Source organism: Limulus polyphemus, unplaced genomic scaffold (genome assembly GCF_000517525.1).
Source record: "Limulus polyphemus unplaced genomic scaffold, Limulus_polyphemus-2.1.2 Scaffold3604, whole genome shotgun sequence".
Classification (NCBI taxonomy): Eukaryota; Metazoa; Arthropoda; class Merostomata; order Xiphosura; family Limulidae; genus Limulus; species Limulus polyphemus.
Window position 1 is genome coordinate 10,509 of NW_013669214.1, and position 17,761 is coordinate 28,269.

General features: G+C 35.3%; 1 protein-coding gene across 1 annotated transcript in view; it reads left to right on the forward strand.

Annotated features, from left to right (window-relative positions):
- LOC111088353 (uncharacterized protein CG43867-like) overlaps window positions 1-9,562 on the forward strand; it is a 17,991-nt gene extending 8,429 nt beyond the window's left edge. The window contains exons 2-3 of the mRNA XM_022398245.1: window positions 6,289-6,438; window positions 8,511-9,562. Coding sequence (XP_022253953.1) covers window positions 6,289-6,438; window positions 8,511-8,783 — 423 coding nt within the window. The 3' untranslated portion in view covers window positions 8,784-9,562. The remainder of the gene's footprint in view (window positions 1-6,288; window positions 6,439-8,510) is intronic.
- Window positions 9,563-17,761: the final 8,199 nt, after the last annotated feature.

Sequence of the window (17,761 nt, forward strand, 5' to 3'; positions counted from 1 at the left end):
GTGGGATTGACCGTCACATTATTACGCCACCACGGCTGAAAGGGCGAGCATGTTTGGTGTGACGGGGATTCGAACCCGCGTCCCGCAGATTGCGAGTCGAACGCCCTAACCATCTGGTCATGCCGGGCCCACCATTTGTCAAGTCTGTGCAGCGTGGATACTGGAAAGAGATTGGTCGAGAACTTTAGGTGTAACGAGAGCCACTTCAACCTGTTTGAAAGTGAAGGCTGAAGCAAGCAGGTTAAGATTTCTATTTTTTCTTGTATACTTTTATCACAACATTTTGTAGTAAAGTGTCACAGGTTTCCAACCATATAGAAAATATTAGTTTTATACGAAGGATAGTAAATATTTTGAATGCCAAATAAACATTCAACCGTGTGTGATATTTTCCATGAAAAGAGCCCATGAATATTTTGTTATATTTTTAGAATAAAATACCCTTTGCACGGAGATATTAAAGGTTTATTATGGTATCTCGCGGCTCATAGTCCAGTGTATAGTTTATTGTTTATTTGAAATTAAGCACAAAGCTACACAATGGGCTATCTGTGCTCTGCCCACCACGGGTATCGAAACCCGGATTCTAGCGTTGTAAGTCCGCAGACTTACCGCTGTGCCACTGGGGGGCTCCAATGTATAACATCCCAGTTTTGCTAAACCATTTTGCCATCCAACGGCTCAGCGGTAAGTCTGAAGGATTACAACACTAAGAACCGGGTTTCGATACCCGTGGTGGGCACAACACGTATAGCCCATTGTGTAGCTTTACGCTTAACAACAAACAAAAGAAACAAAATACTCTTATTTTTTTTCGTAATTTAAGGAGAAATTGAATTAATTTGATAATAATATAAACTCATGTTGTGTTTTTCACTATTAATATTACATAATAAAATCTGTAAAAAACCACGTACGTGTGTGGAGCATTAACGAGTGTATTTCTAAGGTTTATAAAGTTATTTTATTTGTGTCATTTAATAAAATTGTATAAAAATAAGTTTTTTGACCTAGAAATAAACTCGTTGAAATCTCATTATTTAGATGAAAAACTCACAGAGTAGCTCAGCTTTTGGTGGTACGTTAGGTAAAGATAGACATGTGCAGTAGGGGTAAAGATAGGCGTGTATAATAGTAGTAAAGATAGGCACGTGTAATAGTGGTAAAGATAGGCATGTGTAATAGCAGTAAAGATAGGCACGTGTAATAGGGGTAAAGATAGGCGTGTATAATAGTAGTAAAGATAGGCATGTGTAATAGGGGTAAAGATAGGGGTGTTTAATAGCAGTAAAAATAGGCATGTTTAAAAGGGGTAAAGATAGGCACGTGTAATAGGGGTAAAGATAGGCACTTGTTATAGGGGTAAAGATAGGCGTGTATAATAGCAGTAAAGATAGGCATGTTTAAAAGGGGTAAAGATAGGCACGTATAATAGCAATAAAGATAGGCACGTGTAAAAGGGGTAAATATGGGCACGTGTATCCCAAAGAAGAAAAACAAAATCAAGCAAAGTGGAAATAGGAGCTTTATTCTGAGAAGAAAACTGCTAAAATAATCACGAGACACAAAATTGCATCTGACTGATCCCAACGTACTTTCATTAAATAGTTTCCTCACTTTCTCCGTCCTCTTTTTTTAATTGATAAATAATCACCATTTAGTATCACGCGGAACCATCATGGATTGTCAAGCTGCGGTGTAATTTAATAGTTTTTAAAATTAGTTATTCTCGAAGAACTTCAACTTACATTTCGTAAAGTATTTCTTAGAATATAGTAGGGACTGTAATTAAAACGGATATACCTTTTAACGTATTGATCTTTAGAAAGTTGGTTGAAATACGCATGCTGGCAGTTAATAATAGCTCAAGTCACGTGTGCTACACCTAAAAATATAGTTCCTTTCTCTTACGATTAAACCGGTTTTTCTGGTAACACCTTATTCACCTTAATACTTCGAGGAAAGTTAAAGATAGATAATAAAACCTGTTACAAGCTACAGCTTTCGGTCGTGAAAGAAAAGTTATCATAGACTATTCTTTTGAATGATACACTGAATAAAATTTAGCTAGGCCTAGTGGTTAACAGGTCGATCGAAGATAGAGGTATTTAGGTTAAAACTTTTTTTTTTAATTTATTAATTTTCTACTTTTGTACTCGCAATAAAACTTGAAATGTATTCGAACAAAACAATTAGCTTGTTTAGTTGACATTTTTATAAATTGGGCCGGGCGTGGATTTGTGGTTCATGTCCCATTGCTATAAAGATATGTTCCACTCTTTAGGATCGTGGATGTGCTATTCAGTTAGAGTAGCCCAAGAATTGTCGGTTAGTGATGTTCACTATTTGTTTGTTTCTAATTAAGCACAAAGCTACACAATGGGCTATCTGTGCTATGCCCACCACTGGTATCGAAACCCGCTTTCTGGCGTTGTAAGTCCGAAGACATAGCGCTGTGCCACTTAGGGGCGCTGTTGACTCCGTGCTTTCCTTTATAGGCTACCATTTCCTAAATACGGACGGCTATGCGGAAATAGCCCTTACGTAGCTTTAAGCGGAAATTTTAGACAAGTCATAAAAACTTTTCCCTTGCTTATCTGTTGTAAATTTCTATAACGTTTCCGATAAATGTGTGTTATCCTGTATGTAATATCACACATACTTCAGCTCAACATTTTGATTGGTAACTCACCTGCGTATTGATTACAGAATGTCAAATATTTAGTAGTCAGCGATCAGATTTTTCTGACGTCAGAACTGACATGTCAGTATAAAATAATCATAACTCACACCTGCAATTTCTGATTACAAATCAGGAAAATATATTCTCTAATATTAAATTCTCTTCTTAACAGGAGTTTTTAGTTATTTATGTATTTTATGAATACGTGCCTTTTTTTTCTTTTTAAGCCAGAATCTCACTCACTTACTTGTATACATATAAGCCTTATAATAAAATATTTAGACTTTTCAAACAAATTTCTTCGTGTTTCAACGGAAGTCCAACGTGTAAAGTTGCTAACCACATTGTGTTCTTTCGTCCACAGCTTTTACTGAACAAAAATGACATGAAAAATACAGATAAAATTTCTATACTACAAGTGCAGTAAGAAGTGACACGAGAAGAATAGAAATTGATTCACTTATGTGGCCTAGTTAATAGGAAAGTCATTGAACCTTGAAGACGAAAAAAAAAAAAACTTAGTTTCCTGGAATTTAGTTTAGCATTTTCTCAGAAGGCGGCGCCACAGTAATTTGACCTCCACGATCTCTCTCGGCGTTTCTAAATACGTACGATTTGTACGACAGTAATATAGATACATTGTCACTCGCAGATATGTGAGCTGTTTTTTTATCGGATCTTTGGAATTTTTTATTGATGGGTTTTAATTTACTCAATAAAGTTATGGCAATGCCATTTAGAAACTTAAAAACTGCATTGTTTAGGTTATTTATGGGAGATAACATCGGGAATGCGTTTGGTTTTTGTCTTTAAAATGTTTTTTTCTCCTTACATTCACTTACATTCCAATGAAACATCAATAAAGTAATAAATACAGCCATCAACTCAGAAATCATGATCTGACCTGCTGCAGATACAGAGTTAGAAAAAATATTCCGTTATCCTACTTTGCACATGGCGCCTGATAATTTTAAAAGCATGTAAAAGTAGATAACATTCTTTATCATATATTTTTGTTTTTATTGCAGCATAAGGACCGGCCCGGCATGGCCAGGTGGTTAGGGCGCTCGACTCGCAATCTGCGGGTCGCGGGTTCGAATCCCCGTCACACCAAACATGCTCGCCTTTTTAGCCTTGTGGGCGTTATAACGTGACGGTCAATCCCACTATTCGTTGGTAAAAGAGTAGCCCAAGAGTTGGCGGTGGGTGGTGATGACTAGCTGCCTTCCCTGCTAGTCTTACACTGCTAAATTAGGGACGGCTAGCGCAGATAGCCCTCGTGTAGCTTTGCGCGAAATTCAAAAAACAAACAAACAAGCATAAGGACCTCTTCTTGTTTTCACACACTAGAATAAGTATGAGAAATTAAATTGGTCAATATTATTTTTATAATGTATTGATAATTGAATATAGAAATTAACGTATTTAAGACTAGTTAACAGTATATCACGCTGTGTCAGTTGTTTCTAGATATCCTAGATAGAAAATTATTTGTAACTAGCAAAAACCCGCAAAACATTTGCGGTCAAATTAGTATTCTTATTAAAACAGTACTTCTTTAAATACAGGATTTCTACAATAATACAAAAGAATTCTAATCGCAGACACTGAAATCTTTACGCCTACCTGTTTTAGGCCTAGCATTAATTAAGCCTCTATTAAGTACGGCTTATATTCGATAAAGAGTTTGTTTTTGAATTTCGCGCAAAGCTACACGAGGGCTATCTGCGCTAGCTGTCCCTAATTTAGCAGTGTAAGACTAGAGAGAAGGCAACTAGTCATCACCACCCACCGCCAACTCTTGGGCTACTCATTTACCAACGAATAGTGGGATTGACCGTCACATTATAACGCCCACAAGGCTAAAAGGGCGATCATGTTTGGTGTGACGGGGATTCGAACCCGCGACCCGCAGATTGGGAGTTGAGCGCCCTAACCACCTGGCCATGCCGGTCCCCAAAGTTTTGGAGTAGACAGAAATAAAACTCACAATTTGGTATAATAAAGCGTAATCGATAAAGAGATAAATTAACTGTAACTTGTGAAAGTTTTTTCTTTAGTTTAGTTAGGTCTAAACTTTAACGTACTTAACACTATCAATAAATAAACGTGTAATGTTATTCTACGACCTAACATTATACCTTTTGAAAAACTTTGATAAACTTTTAATATGTTGTACAATATGTGTACTAATGTATATTTACATCTGCCTTTTGCTTACGTTAGTTGCGCGCGCATGCGCTATCACGTAGTAAGGTGCGCGCGCATTTTCAGGACTGGCAAAAACTGAGTAATATGAAAATAGATTCCAAAAAAGTCTCAGACCCATAGATCTCTAGCGCTTAAACAGCCATATGTTTGGCCAACTGATATTCCTTTGTTGTGATCGATAGGGAGAGTATTGTTGACGGTTACTATGGTATGTCGTGTTTCTTATCTTTTAACTAACTTTGTTTACAGGCAATCTGTTCTGGATCGGTATTCAGTCTGTGGGCGACCTGGGAGGGTCGGGTTCTCAGGCAATCTGTTCTGGATCGGTATTCAGTCTGTGGGCGACCTGGGAGGGTCGGGTTCTCAGGCAATCTGTTCTTTATCAGTATTCAGTCTGTGGGCGACCTTTGAGGGTCGGGTTCTCAACAGACCTTTTCTTCCTAATTGTTTACAGGCTTACTCGTGAGGATTTCATTTTAAGTATTGAGTTAAGACTATTAGTAATTGTTCTTTGTTTATAACAGAGATGTTGATCGGTTATAAACTACAGCGATGTATTTATTGGTACGTTAAACGAGTCCTATGTTCTCTGTGTTTTTACTGAAAACAACGACAACAAATCTAGTAGATAGATAGATGAATTAGTAAAACCCGTTACGAAATTGATATTGCTATTCTTTATAAACAACTTTATACATAACTAACATTTAGCATTATATAACTTTATTTATATATTACATTACCAAAATTTAAGTATTGCTAGCGCCACCAACTCCTATAGTTAGAAATGGGCCTTTCCCCACGGGACTTTATGTGTATTTCATGACGTTCTGCTGCGCATGGTTTATAATCCCGGTTACCCCCCAGAGACTGCAACCCCTCGAGCGCACCAGAGCCATTCTTTTACAATGTCTATCTTCTCAACCCAGAAATTTTAAGGGGGCATACAATACAGTAAAGTCCAAATGTTTTTGGAGAAGTAAAAATTGAAAGTAGAGGGGAATTAAACATGTTGCGACTTTGTTTACAGGATAGGGGTTTCAGTCTACTAAGCTACCGAATGCCACAAACCGGAATTTGGCAGAACTCCTAAGCTATGCCAATCAACTTCTCAAACTCAGAATCTGTTTATTTTGTGTTATCGGAAGCGTCTGTTTTAAATTACAGTTATAAATATAGGATGTTTTTATACCAGCATTAAGAAATTTTACTACAACGTTTCCGTTTTTCCAGATTTCCTGGAAGATTTATTTACATTAACTAAAGATGTTGTTTTTCAGTGTTGGATTATTCAATGAGGTAACTGACCAATGTCACAGTTGATGTTCCACTCACTCAAATACGGTACATGAAAAAATTTTTGTATTTCTTTCTTCTTTTTTTTTTTACACCAGCAACCAATCATTCGATATCCTTATTCCGCTGTTATGACATTCGGTGGATGTAGAGACGACTTCATGCTCGTTGTTAGCCAATCAGAAATTGAGAATAACAAAGAAGGTGGTACAACGGAACGTCTACTTTTTTCAATGCCAAAACCAAAGGTATGCATATCGCTTTTCTATTTATCGAATTTTAAAGGAGGTAACTTTTAAGATATCTTGTATTCAATACGCCCTTTCTTTTATTACTTAAGAAAATAAAGACTTGCAGATAAGCCTTTGTGTTACAGTTGGTAGAACTTAACGGAATACGAAGCTACGAGTTTCCCTATACGTATCTTCTTTTCTATTGCTCCATATTTCTACATTGAGCATGAAAAGTAAATTCTGAATGTAAAGTTTTATCTTAAACGTATATTGTTTATAAACGTGTGAAGTCGATGAATCTATTATCATCTTTCGTATTTCTGAAACATTTTATCCAAAAACTTTTGTCGTTGTAGTTGTGTGTGTGAAAAGATACAGATATCTTATACTCCGTTTTGTCACGAAGGAAATCCACAAAATGTCTTTTTTCGATTTGTTTCTCACGATATTCCTCATCTATCTGATAAATTAAGTTGTGCCACAGTACGGAGAGAGTACAAAACCTCATTCTGAACATACTTCATCAAAGGAATCATATCTGGTCAGAGATCTCTCAGGAAAACCTTTGCCAAAAATAAATAAATAAAAACATTATTGTAAAATATTCATAGTTGAGTTTTACGAGATGTTTCTTCTTGTAGTTTGAATGCTTGGCAGCTTTTCGTCGTATTTCCATCAGCAAGTACGTGGAAATGGGATTTTTCCAAAGACTAAGCAGTTATGTTTTGTAAAGTACAACTCAGTTCCTGCATAAAAACGTCTCCTAAACGATGTTCATATTCCCAGCCAAGTTTACTGAGATCACTTCAGCCAAAGCGTAGAGATTATTATATTTTAGTATGGTGAACAGATGACTCTTCTAACCAAACCCAGAACAGTTTTTTTTTTAGTGTTTTGATAATGTAAGAACTTGAGTTTTCAATATCTTTCCATCTGATATTGAAAAACATTGAATCGATAACGAATACCGAAGAATGTCTCTGCCGTACTCTTTATCTTGTAGTGTTATACAACCAACCACAAGTAACTAGTTTTACTAGCCAATTCTTTAGAAAATACTTAAAGCTCAAAAGCTCTGTTTCCAAGAATTTAAATGCTAAAGATTATTTTGTTGTATTTTTTCGTGACTAATTCCGACTGCTCACCACTGTTTGTTTTACAACTAATATAGTTTGTATCTTAATTGGATGTTGTTAATTCCATTTACAGCATGTTGATATACATTTAACATTTTGTATAATATATTTTAAGTATATACTAATTAATAATATGAATACATTAAGATGATGATATCAATCATTTTGCATACATTAGTCATTTTAAAAAAAAGGATAATGCTTGAGATACAAAATTAAGTTCGCCAGTGACGGAAGAAAGGCCTGTAAGGCAATAGACACGCATAATTGTATCGTTATAATAGATTACAAACAGGTTTTTGCATGTACATAAATTATCTTGATTGAATCCAAATTTTTCCCTCTTTATACCTGTAAAAGCTACAACAAGAGACACTTAAAATAATGTTGTACCTTTAACATTTACTGGTGAAGTGTCAAATATTCGATGTAAAGTGGAGGCAACCAAGTGTTTGTTGAGCGTCTGATTCGCGTGTTTTTGTTTTACATTTTTAACGCAGAATTCTGTCTCTAACTGTACATATGCCTTTTAATGTAAATTGGTCTGGCTCTTTTGGAGAAGGAAATTTACTTAACATACTAATTAAGGCTGTCTTAATTACGTTAACCGAATGTTTTCCTTTTCTATAATGAACATAAACGTTGTCATGATCTATAATGAACATAAACGTTGTCATGACATTGTGTGGCATTTACTTCAGTAAATGTTTGCTACTTTTTTTTAAAAGAATCAGACAGAAAGATTAATTAGAAGGACATTATGTAAGTTCAGTAACAATTATTATAATTTTTAATACTTGAAGAAACTGGCGGTATCCCTTTAGTTAAAATGTCTTAGATGTCAGACTTTGACATTGCTGTATTAGTAGAATTAATGTTAGTTAAAAAATTGTTACTTATACTTTTAACTTCATGGAAATTGACCTGAATGAAAATTACATAATTTTCCAGATCCTGGACATCACCTTGTTAATAGCTGACTACATGAATGCGATGGGGCGTGCCCCCACAGTTCCCCCTTCTCCCCAAGCTTCTACTTTAAGCAGGCTAGAAAAAATCCGGGCTAAAATCCGCGCTACTACTGCTAGAACTGGAACTGGTAGTACAGTACGATCCGAGTTAGCCCCATCTGATTCACCAGATCTTGTCAAGATGACCGCAGAAGCTGACATTCGACTGCAACGTGCTGATGGGAAGAAACGTATCGGATTAGAAACAACGTGACAACGGAAATGACGTGGAAATTTGAGAATTACGCAGACAGTGCTTCCCGTAACAGAGGCCAAACATACATGGACATAAAGGATTGGCGCTGGAAGCTTCCTTTCACAGTGGGACGATTAAGCTCAACATTACTAGAATACAGACTTAATAGAAATTAACGCTATATCAGTGCCATCTAGGGAGAAAAATATATGGAACCAATTGATTTAGAAGATAATTAGATCCAAGAGAAATATGCAGAGTGTTTAGGAGGTAATTTTAGGGTTTTTACTTAACATCGCTTTGTTTAATTTCCTTCGTTACTTTTGTGGTAACAAAGCCTAGAAATATTTCACTTAACCTCATTATCGGGCCTTGTATCGGTACTTGGCAGTAACTTAAGTTTGTATAGAAATTCAAATTGTGATTATGTGCTTGTATATCGTGAGACAAGTTTGTAATTAGACCATACCAAAAAATAGTGTAAATACTGTATACAAAAAGGCCGGGAGTAAGATTTCGTGTAAACAATCATTGATATCCTGTGTTGGTCTTTTAGTCACAATAAATGAAAAAAACCATACCTTATCGTGTTGAAGGTAGAGCTACGGTCGATCTCTCGTGCGTGACGAAATACCAAACTGTTCAATGAAATTATTCTCATTTCGTTCGAAATTGTTTATGTTGGTAACGTAAATTAACAAGTTTAAGAAAAATTTTTCAAGTAAGTAATAAAATGAGTCATGACTGTTTAATCAATCAATCAAACAAATCAATGTAAAAACTAAAAAAAAAAAAAATATACTAAAATCTTTAATGGATAGAAGAAGTACTTTGTTTTTCTAGGCCCCGGCATGGCCAGGTGGTTAAGGCACTCAACTCGCAATCTGAGGGTCGCGGGTTCGAATCCCTGCCACACTAAACATGCTCGCACTTTCAGTCATGGGGCGTTATAATGTGACGGTCAATCCCATTATTCGTTGGTAAAAGAGTAGCCCAAGAGTTGGCGGTGGGTGGTGATGACTAGCTGCCTTCCCTCTAGTCTTACACTGCTAAATTAGGGACGGCTAGTGTGTGGCTTTGCGCGAAATTCAAAAACAAACCTTGTTTTTCTAACAGGTTATTTATTCGTGGTGAAACATGAACTTTGTTGTGTGTGGTGGGAGGTAACAAAACGAACAGTTCTTTAAAGTGGCTAAAAGCGGATACGATAATAGATACGAAAATAGAAAGTGTAAAATAATTACTCCGCTGCTTTGTGTGTAACTCCTCAGAAAAATTGTATTATATATATAGTAATTAGGTGTCTTGAATATCTTGGTTTGTGATCGCGTGACGTACTTTAAAAGTTAAATGTGAAGCATTGCAGACACGTGACCACTAAGTGTAAACAAACAGGTAAACTTAATTATATCTACTGTTGTTCTTTATAGTTGTATTCTCATGCAGTTTCTTAAAAATTTGAAAAATATTTGCTTGGTTGTGTTGTCAGCCAGGTCGAAAAAAAAACTGACTTACCTGGAAAGGTTTGGAATTTACTTCTCCATATAAGGTAAACCAAATATTTTTTTCTTTGGTGTTATTTATAATTCTAAATTACCGATGAATTGCTTTGGGTTTTTTAACGTACTTTGCTAAATTAGATATCCACGACGTTTCCAGCCCTTAGCCCACAAAGAAGGTGTTTCACACAGAAATTGAGTTAGTTTATTTTGGTCATTTCTGTACACTGTCTGTTGTAACGAGCAAAAACATAAAATTACTCAAACTGTTACAATATGTGGACACCACTGTTAGTGAACGGTGGAGAAAAGAAGCTGGAAATTTGAGGATCGAGATATTTCCACAGTTTGTACACAAAGAAAGCTACTTCAAAGGTCTAGTTTTGTAAATACTAATCATTCATGATGATTTAGCTATTATTGACCCCCACCCCCTCCCTAAATAGTACACATTCTAACTTCTAGTCTTATGGCTATTTATGGAAAAATACGTACGCGTAATTTATTTTAAGATAATCATAACAATACTGAAATTCGCGATCTGAGATTAAATGTAGCCTGTTGATGTAAAATAATTAAACAACAGTAAGAAGGTGTTAAAGAAACCAATCAGTTGAATGATAAAATATTGACAATTTTTCGTAGATCTGTAAAAAATGTTCTAAGAAAAAGCCTGATATATGACATTATCTCTTTCGACGGTGTTCATGTTAAATGTAAACAATGTAATTTTATTCATATCTAAATCTGTGTTTTTTGTTGTTGTTTTTACATGTCACTGGACTGAATTCCTTCGTTTCGTGTACAATCGTCTGTATTTTGATTGCTGTTGTAAAATACGTTTTTACTTAAATATTTTAAAATTCCGTATAAGTTAGATAAGAGGCTAGTCACGGGCTGAAAGCTTAAGATCTATTCCCTATTGCAAACTTTGTTTAATTAAAAAGTTAAAAGTTTTAAATTTCCATAGCGAACTGATACATTCCCATGTTATCAAAATCCATTCTGAACTGCAGGAAGTTTGAAGAAAACCACTGCAGGAAGTGTGACGAGAACCACTGCAGGAAGTGTGAAGAGAACCACTAAATTTAATTAACTAAATACGTGTAACTTTTCCTCTCTCACTTCCATAATTGTGTTTCTAAGGTACTTACCTTTCTGTTATAATTCAGTGGAATGATGTTTCATTTTTAGGCTATTGTGAGCGTGATTAATGACGTATGACGCTACTTCAATCATGATTAATGACCTATAACACAACTTCGGTTAAGTTCTACGTAACTCAAAAGTCCACACTGTGTTTGAAGAACCGAATCCCTTATGGCTGGCGTGGACATTCAATTGACGATTTGATACAGTTAACAATAAACTCTTAGTTACGAGGTCTAATGTTACAACTGTGTCAGTGTAATTCTGAACTGTTTATTTAACTGTTTCTGTAAAAGTACGTTGTCCTTATTCCTAGTTGTCTATATAGCAACATGTGATTTCAGATTTATATATTCTCAACTGTTACTATAGTGACAGGTGATCCTAATTTAATAAGTTAGACTGGAAACATTTTACTTTCTTGGTGGAAAATTAGAATCGAGATGTACAAAGCAGATTTGATTTTCTTGTTTAATGACAAAAAAAAAATATGCATTTAATAAATAAACTTATTAAGAATACTTTTTGTTAAGAACCTATTAAATACGAAAGAAAAGCATCATTGGATAATTTGCAAATTCATGCTACAACAGAGTAACGGGCTCCCCAGTGGCACAGTGATATATTTGCGGGCATACAACGCTAGAAACCGGGTTTTGATGGCCGTGATGGGCAGAGCACAGATAGCCCATTGTGTAGCTTTGTGCTTACCTACAAATAAAGAATGGGTAGACCTTAAAATAGACGACATGAATGGATTCGACATATATTTCAACAAATGGGTTGAACTCAAATTCCAAACAAATGTATTGGCCCAAAATAAATTTGAATTCTAATCTATCGTTCGATTCACCGTTATACCAATTTCAAGAAATTCCACCCCTCATCATTAACCCTGAACAAGGGGTAAATCGAAAGAAGGGACTTCTTATAGTGGTGGAGTTTATATTTTAAAAGTAACCTTTTCTTTGTGTTTTGCAGCATCAATTTGGTTTTGTAGCCTTCTATCGTCACCATTCTGTTTGAATCTGTACCGATGTGTGTCTTTTGATTGTGCTGCATTTTCTCTTTCAGCATAGATGAATTATTTTTTCATGATGTGTTTGAGCTTATTTTATATCACTTGTATATGTATAATTGTCGTGTACACAGCTTGTCTTCTATAGTTAAACTTGAAGTTTGTAATCTCTCGGGCACGTTTTGTGCTTTTTTTTTAATGATATTTACCGAAAAGATTTAGCTGTTTGTTTCTACAATATACCTTGTAGTTTGTTGTATGTTTACTGGAAAAATATGTCTTCAATTTACTTTTACTCAGGTGAAATAAATAATAAAAAAATGAAGAAAAAAATACATTTTGTGTACGATTGTCAAAATTTGAAATGCATAACGTATTTGCTAACAATCTGATAAATGTAAATTTTTAAATATTTCTTTTGGTTCAAAACACTTGTTATAGAAGCTCCCGTTTTACATTCTTACCAATTTCATCTATAGTGATAAATTTAAGAAATTAAATAATTAAGTCAACTTTTTCAAAACTGTTGTTTTAGTAACCTCAAACTTAAGAATCACAGAATTCACAGGATAATAAACTCAGAGACTCGAACTTCAGCGATTAATATTCCAATCTGAATTATACTCCTCCCACTGGCTCAGCGGTAATTCTGAATACTTATAGCGCTAGAAACCGGGTTTCGATACCCGTGGTTTAACAACAAACGAACTATTGAATATAACACCAAACTTCTGTTACAAAAGTGAAGTTTCAGCGACTGTAGCTTCGGAACTTCGTTGCCCATACTTGTGAAATAATACTATTTTTTTTATCAAAGTGTATAAATTGGTTTCTTTAGTTACACCCATAACGAAATTGTTGAAAGTAGGACATAAATGTTTCTATGGCTTGATTCCAAACAGCCACGTTTTTCAAACATAAAAGGCCTACTCGTTACAGGAAAGTTGTTTCAGTCCTAATGTAGGCACAAGAACATGTGAGGCAGGGTTGCTGAGTAATTCATTTCTAACTGAGTTATTGTTATAAAGGTGGAGCGAACAGTATCTTAAATCGGAGAAGAAGTATTGTACGAGTACAAGCTTAATTCAGCTCTAGAAACGTGTGAATTTCAATGATTTATTGTCATAATTTACACCTAAACAGTTTTTGAATTGTGCGTTTTTCGTTTGAAAAGAACATTAATCCAGTCGTATCACATGTTTTAGTCGATTGCTCGTACAAATCACGTGGCCAGGTTGTTAGGGCGCTTGACTCGCAATCTGAGGGTCGCGGGTTCGAATCCACGTCCCACCAAATATGCTCGCCCTTTCAGCCGTGGGGGCGTTATAACGTGACGGTCAATCCCACTATTCGTTGGTAAAAGAGTAGGCCAAGTGTTGGCGGTGGGTGGTAATGACTAGCTACCTTCCCTCTATTCTTTCACTGCTAAATTAGGGACGACTAGCGCAGATAGCCCTCGTGTTGCTTTGCACTAAATTGAAAACAAACCAAACGTACACGTCGCACTCGATTGCTGACTAGATAACTACCAGAAGATGGCGCTACGTATCTCAACGCTAGACAAAGGGGAAAGTGAAAGGGGCCTTGTGTTAGCATTCGGAACTATGGGTCTGCGGAATTACTGTTCGCGTCCCGTTACCTTACCGCAAAAAAGTCACACAATTCGGTCATACAGGCATGACCAGCCCAGTATTTTGCTGTGGGTAATGATGACTAGCTGCCTTCCCACTAGTAAATCACCTCAAAATTAGGTAGCCCTCGTGATGCTTTGCGTGAAATTCCATAAACAAACAAATATTTTTTACAACCGAGATTGCAAGATAAATTGGTTTAAATGTGGGTAAACAATCGATAGTACGTTTCTTGCTACATCATTTACATCCGAATAACACGTATTTTAAGTAATATGTATGTTCGACACAGAGAGATAAATATAATTAATGCACTTTTCAAAGAGTTCATATATTGAAGTAAATATAAGTAAAGTAGCTGACACGAGTTGAGACTATTCTCTAGCACTATCCATGCAGTTATTTCTTAACTGTCCTTCAACTGATGGTTGAGAACACTACGAATAATAAACAGCAGTAAAAACTCTTAGTATTTATGTGTAAATGGTTCATTGAGAAGTAAAAAATGCCCGACTGGACAACTTTTTTCAGACTCTCATACTAATAATTGAATTGGGTATCTTCTGTAAATATATATATATATATATATATATATATATAGTACTTCCAAATTAATTTAGGTTAATCCACGTGCTGCCCCCCCCCCCCCAATGTTTTCTGCAGAAAAAAACGATTTATTTGTGTTTAAGCGCGAAGGTACAAAATGGACTATTTAAGTAGTGCCCATCTAGGTTATCGAACCCAGATTTTTAGCGTTATAAGTCAGTGAGCTTGTCACCGAACCACGGAAATGAGGGTGGAGGGATTTATTTTATTCTAAACATTAAAAGATGTTGTGAATTCTATACCAAGAAATTTGGCAGTCAACAGAGGTAGATAATAACAAAAAATAGATAAAGTGTAAATGTGGTATTGATTCCAAGTGTGATTCCAAGAACTTACAGGAAGACACAACGTCATGAATAGTCAAGGACAAATGGTAGCTGGATTTGAAAATACTTTTTTTTTTATCCAATCTACGAAATGGAAAAATTAAGCGAGAAAATATTTACGACCATGACGCTATTAATTTCTTCACTGATGGTTATGTGCGTCATTTCCGTTAAATGTGAGTATCCGTGTTACAAATGTAACTGCTCTAGTGACGTTCAGTAGTTGCCTTCCAGGAAAGTCGTGTGTGTGTATTTTTCATTAACATGTCAACTACATAAAATTCATGAATAAATGGTTAAGCGTTTATCGAAGCATTATAATTTTTATTTAAGAAATAGTAAATTATAAATAAAAAAAACACATTTAAAAACGACTAAAACGAGATTACGAATCAATATATAAAAGATGAGTATGGATATTTGTACTGTAAATATGATATTAAGAGCTACACATTAAAAAACAACAAGAAAAAAACTAGTATGATTTTATTCAGATATCTGTGCTAAAGGATTTGTAGTTTGATACAGATCTTTATAGATTATATAGTTCACTTACAAACAGTTGCTAAAGGTAAAAAAACATGCAGATTGTTAACATGAGAATTTTCACGTCTAGTTTTTCAAAGGGTAAAGGTTTTGTGGCAGGCGTGGCCTAGTGGTTAGTGTGTACGAACTTTGAATTTGATAATGTATTGTTGTTTTTTGCTTGTTTGTTTTCTTTCGTGTCCAGTTGCCGCATGAACGCGTTCTGTGCTTTTACAAATGATCATAAAATCAAAATTTATGAGACTGTGGAAGTACAGGGAAACGCCAGTAATAAATTGAAATAAGGATACAATGATGTTAAAAAAATAGAGAAGATTATGGAACCTGTTTAAAACCTAATTCTATGTATAATTAATGAACTAAACGATTTGGTAACGGCTGATACTGTATCAAAGTTCTCAAGTAGCAACTCATAAGGTTTGTGTCACTATAATACTTAGTAGATGTGTAGCTGCTGTTATCTGTGTCACTATAACATGGACAATACTTAGTAGATGTGTAGCTGCTGTTACCTGTGTCACTATAATACTTAGTAGATGTGTAGCTGCTGTTATCTGTGTTACTATAACATGGACAATACTTAGTAGATGTGTAGCTGCTGTTATCTGTGTCACTATAACATGGGCAATACTTAGTAGATGTGTAGCTGCTGTTACTTGCATTCATATAATATAGTGTAATTTTCGTGGCTCATAATGTTGGATGTATAAGATGTTATACTTGTTTGTGATTTAACATTGGCTTTCTAGGCCTTCCACTAAATTTGATCATTATGACCTATAAAATGATAAACTTGTAAGATGCTGACGCGTGATTTTATTCTTGTATTCACTTTTAATGCTTCCTTTCCTTACAAGGAAAAATATTTTAACAGTTCATTCAGAGCACTTTATGAATATTTCTCTTTAAGCAGAAAGTTTGCTCACAACCAACAACATTTCTACTGTTTTTTTTTGTTTTTTTTTATTATTACTTTGGAAGAAGAAGTCAAATGTTTATAATATATTAATAGTTGATTTTGGTTAAACCGTAAGATGTTTAAAATGCGGCCTAACAAGCATAAAATGATGTCTACTTCAGATGAAATCATTTTGAATTACAATTATCAACTAATATTGTGTGAAAAATAAAGTTATTGTACAAACAAAAAAAAAAAAACGAATTTTATAATTTAGTTTCGTGGAACATGAGCCCTAGAAGTTGTTGTGATGTGCTGGATTGTTTAGATGAGAATTGTGTACAAATCTAGTAACTTTCCTTTTCTACGTCTCCATTTGAACCAAAACACTGACTAAATTTCGAAAAGATTGCCCTGAGGGTTGTCACTTCCCCAACCGTTGCTAGTCTAGACAGTCTCTGTCTTCTCATAGGCCTGTTTGTTTTGGTCTTGGTGGGTTATTGACCTGATAGCTGTGTGAGAAGATGGTGATGTCGTAAATTATATTTGTCTGTGTATGATTGACCAGCAATCGGGGATGGCGCCGTTCTCAGATCGGATTTGATGGTTTTCGTTAATGTTAAATACATATTAAATATATTACCGCATGAGCAAGTATTAGAACATATGGGACTATTTGTGTAATGTCTGTTTACATTTCAAATGAAGCAAAGTTTTTGCCAGTGCAAATGGTCTCTGGTAGGATCAGTTGCTATGTAGACCTCTTCCTCCCTCCGGCACTGTTAAATGCTAAACATCACATAAATGAGGGTTCTGTATTTATGTAAAGTCACTATCATAATTATATTACCCCTATCAGGTCCATGTCCATTTATATTCAACCATTCTTGACAGTGGTTCTACACTATGCTTTCTCAGCAAGGTTAACTTGACAGTGGTTCTACACGTATGCTTTCTCAGCAAGGTTAACTTGACAGTGGCTCTACACTATACTTTCTCAGCAAGGTTAACTTGACAGTGGTTCTACACGTATATTTTCTTAGCAAGGTTAACTTGATAGTGATTCTACACGTATACTTTCTCAGCAAGGTTAACTTCACAGTGGTTCTACACTATACTTTCTCAGCAAGGTTAACTTGACAGTGGTTCTACACGTATGGTTTCTCAGCAAGGTTAACTTGACAGTGGTTCTACACTATGCTTTCTCAGCAAGGTTAATTTGACAGTGGTTCTACACTATGCTTTCTCAGCAAGGTTAACTTGACAGTGGTTCTACACGTATGTTTTTTAGCGAGGTTAACTTGACAGTCGTTCTACACGTAT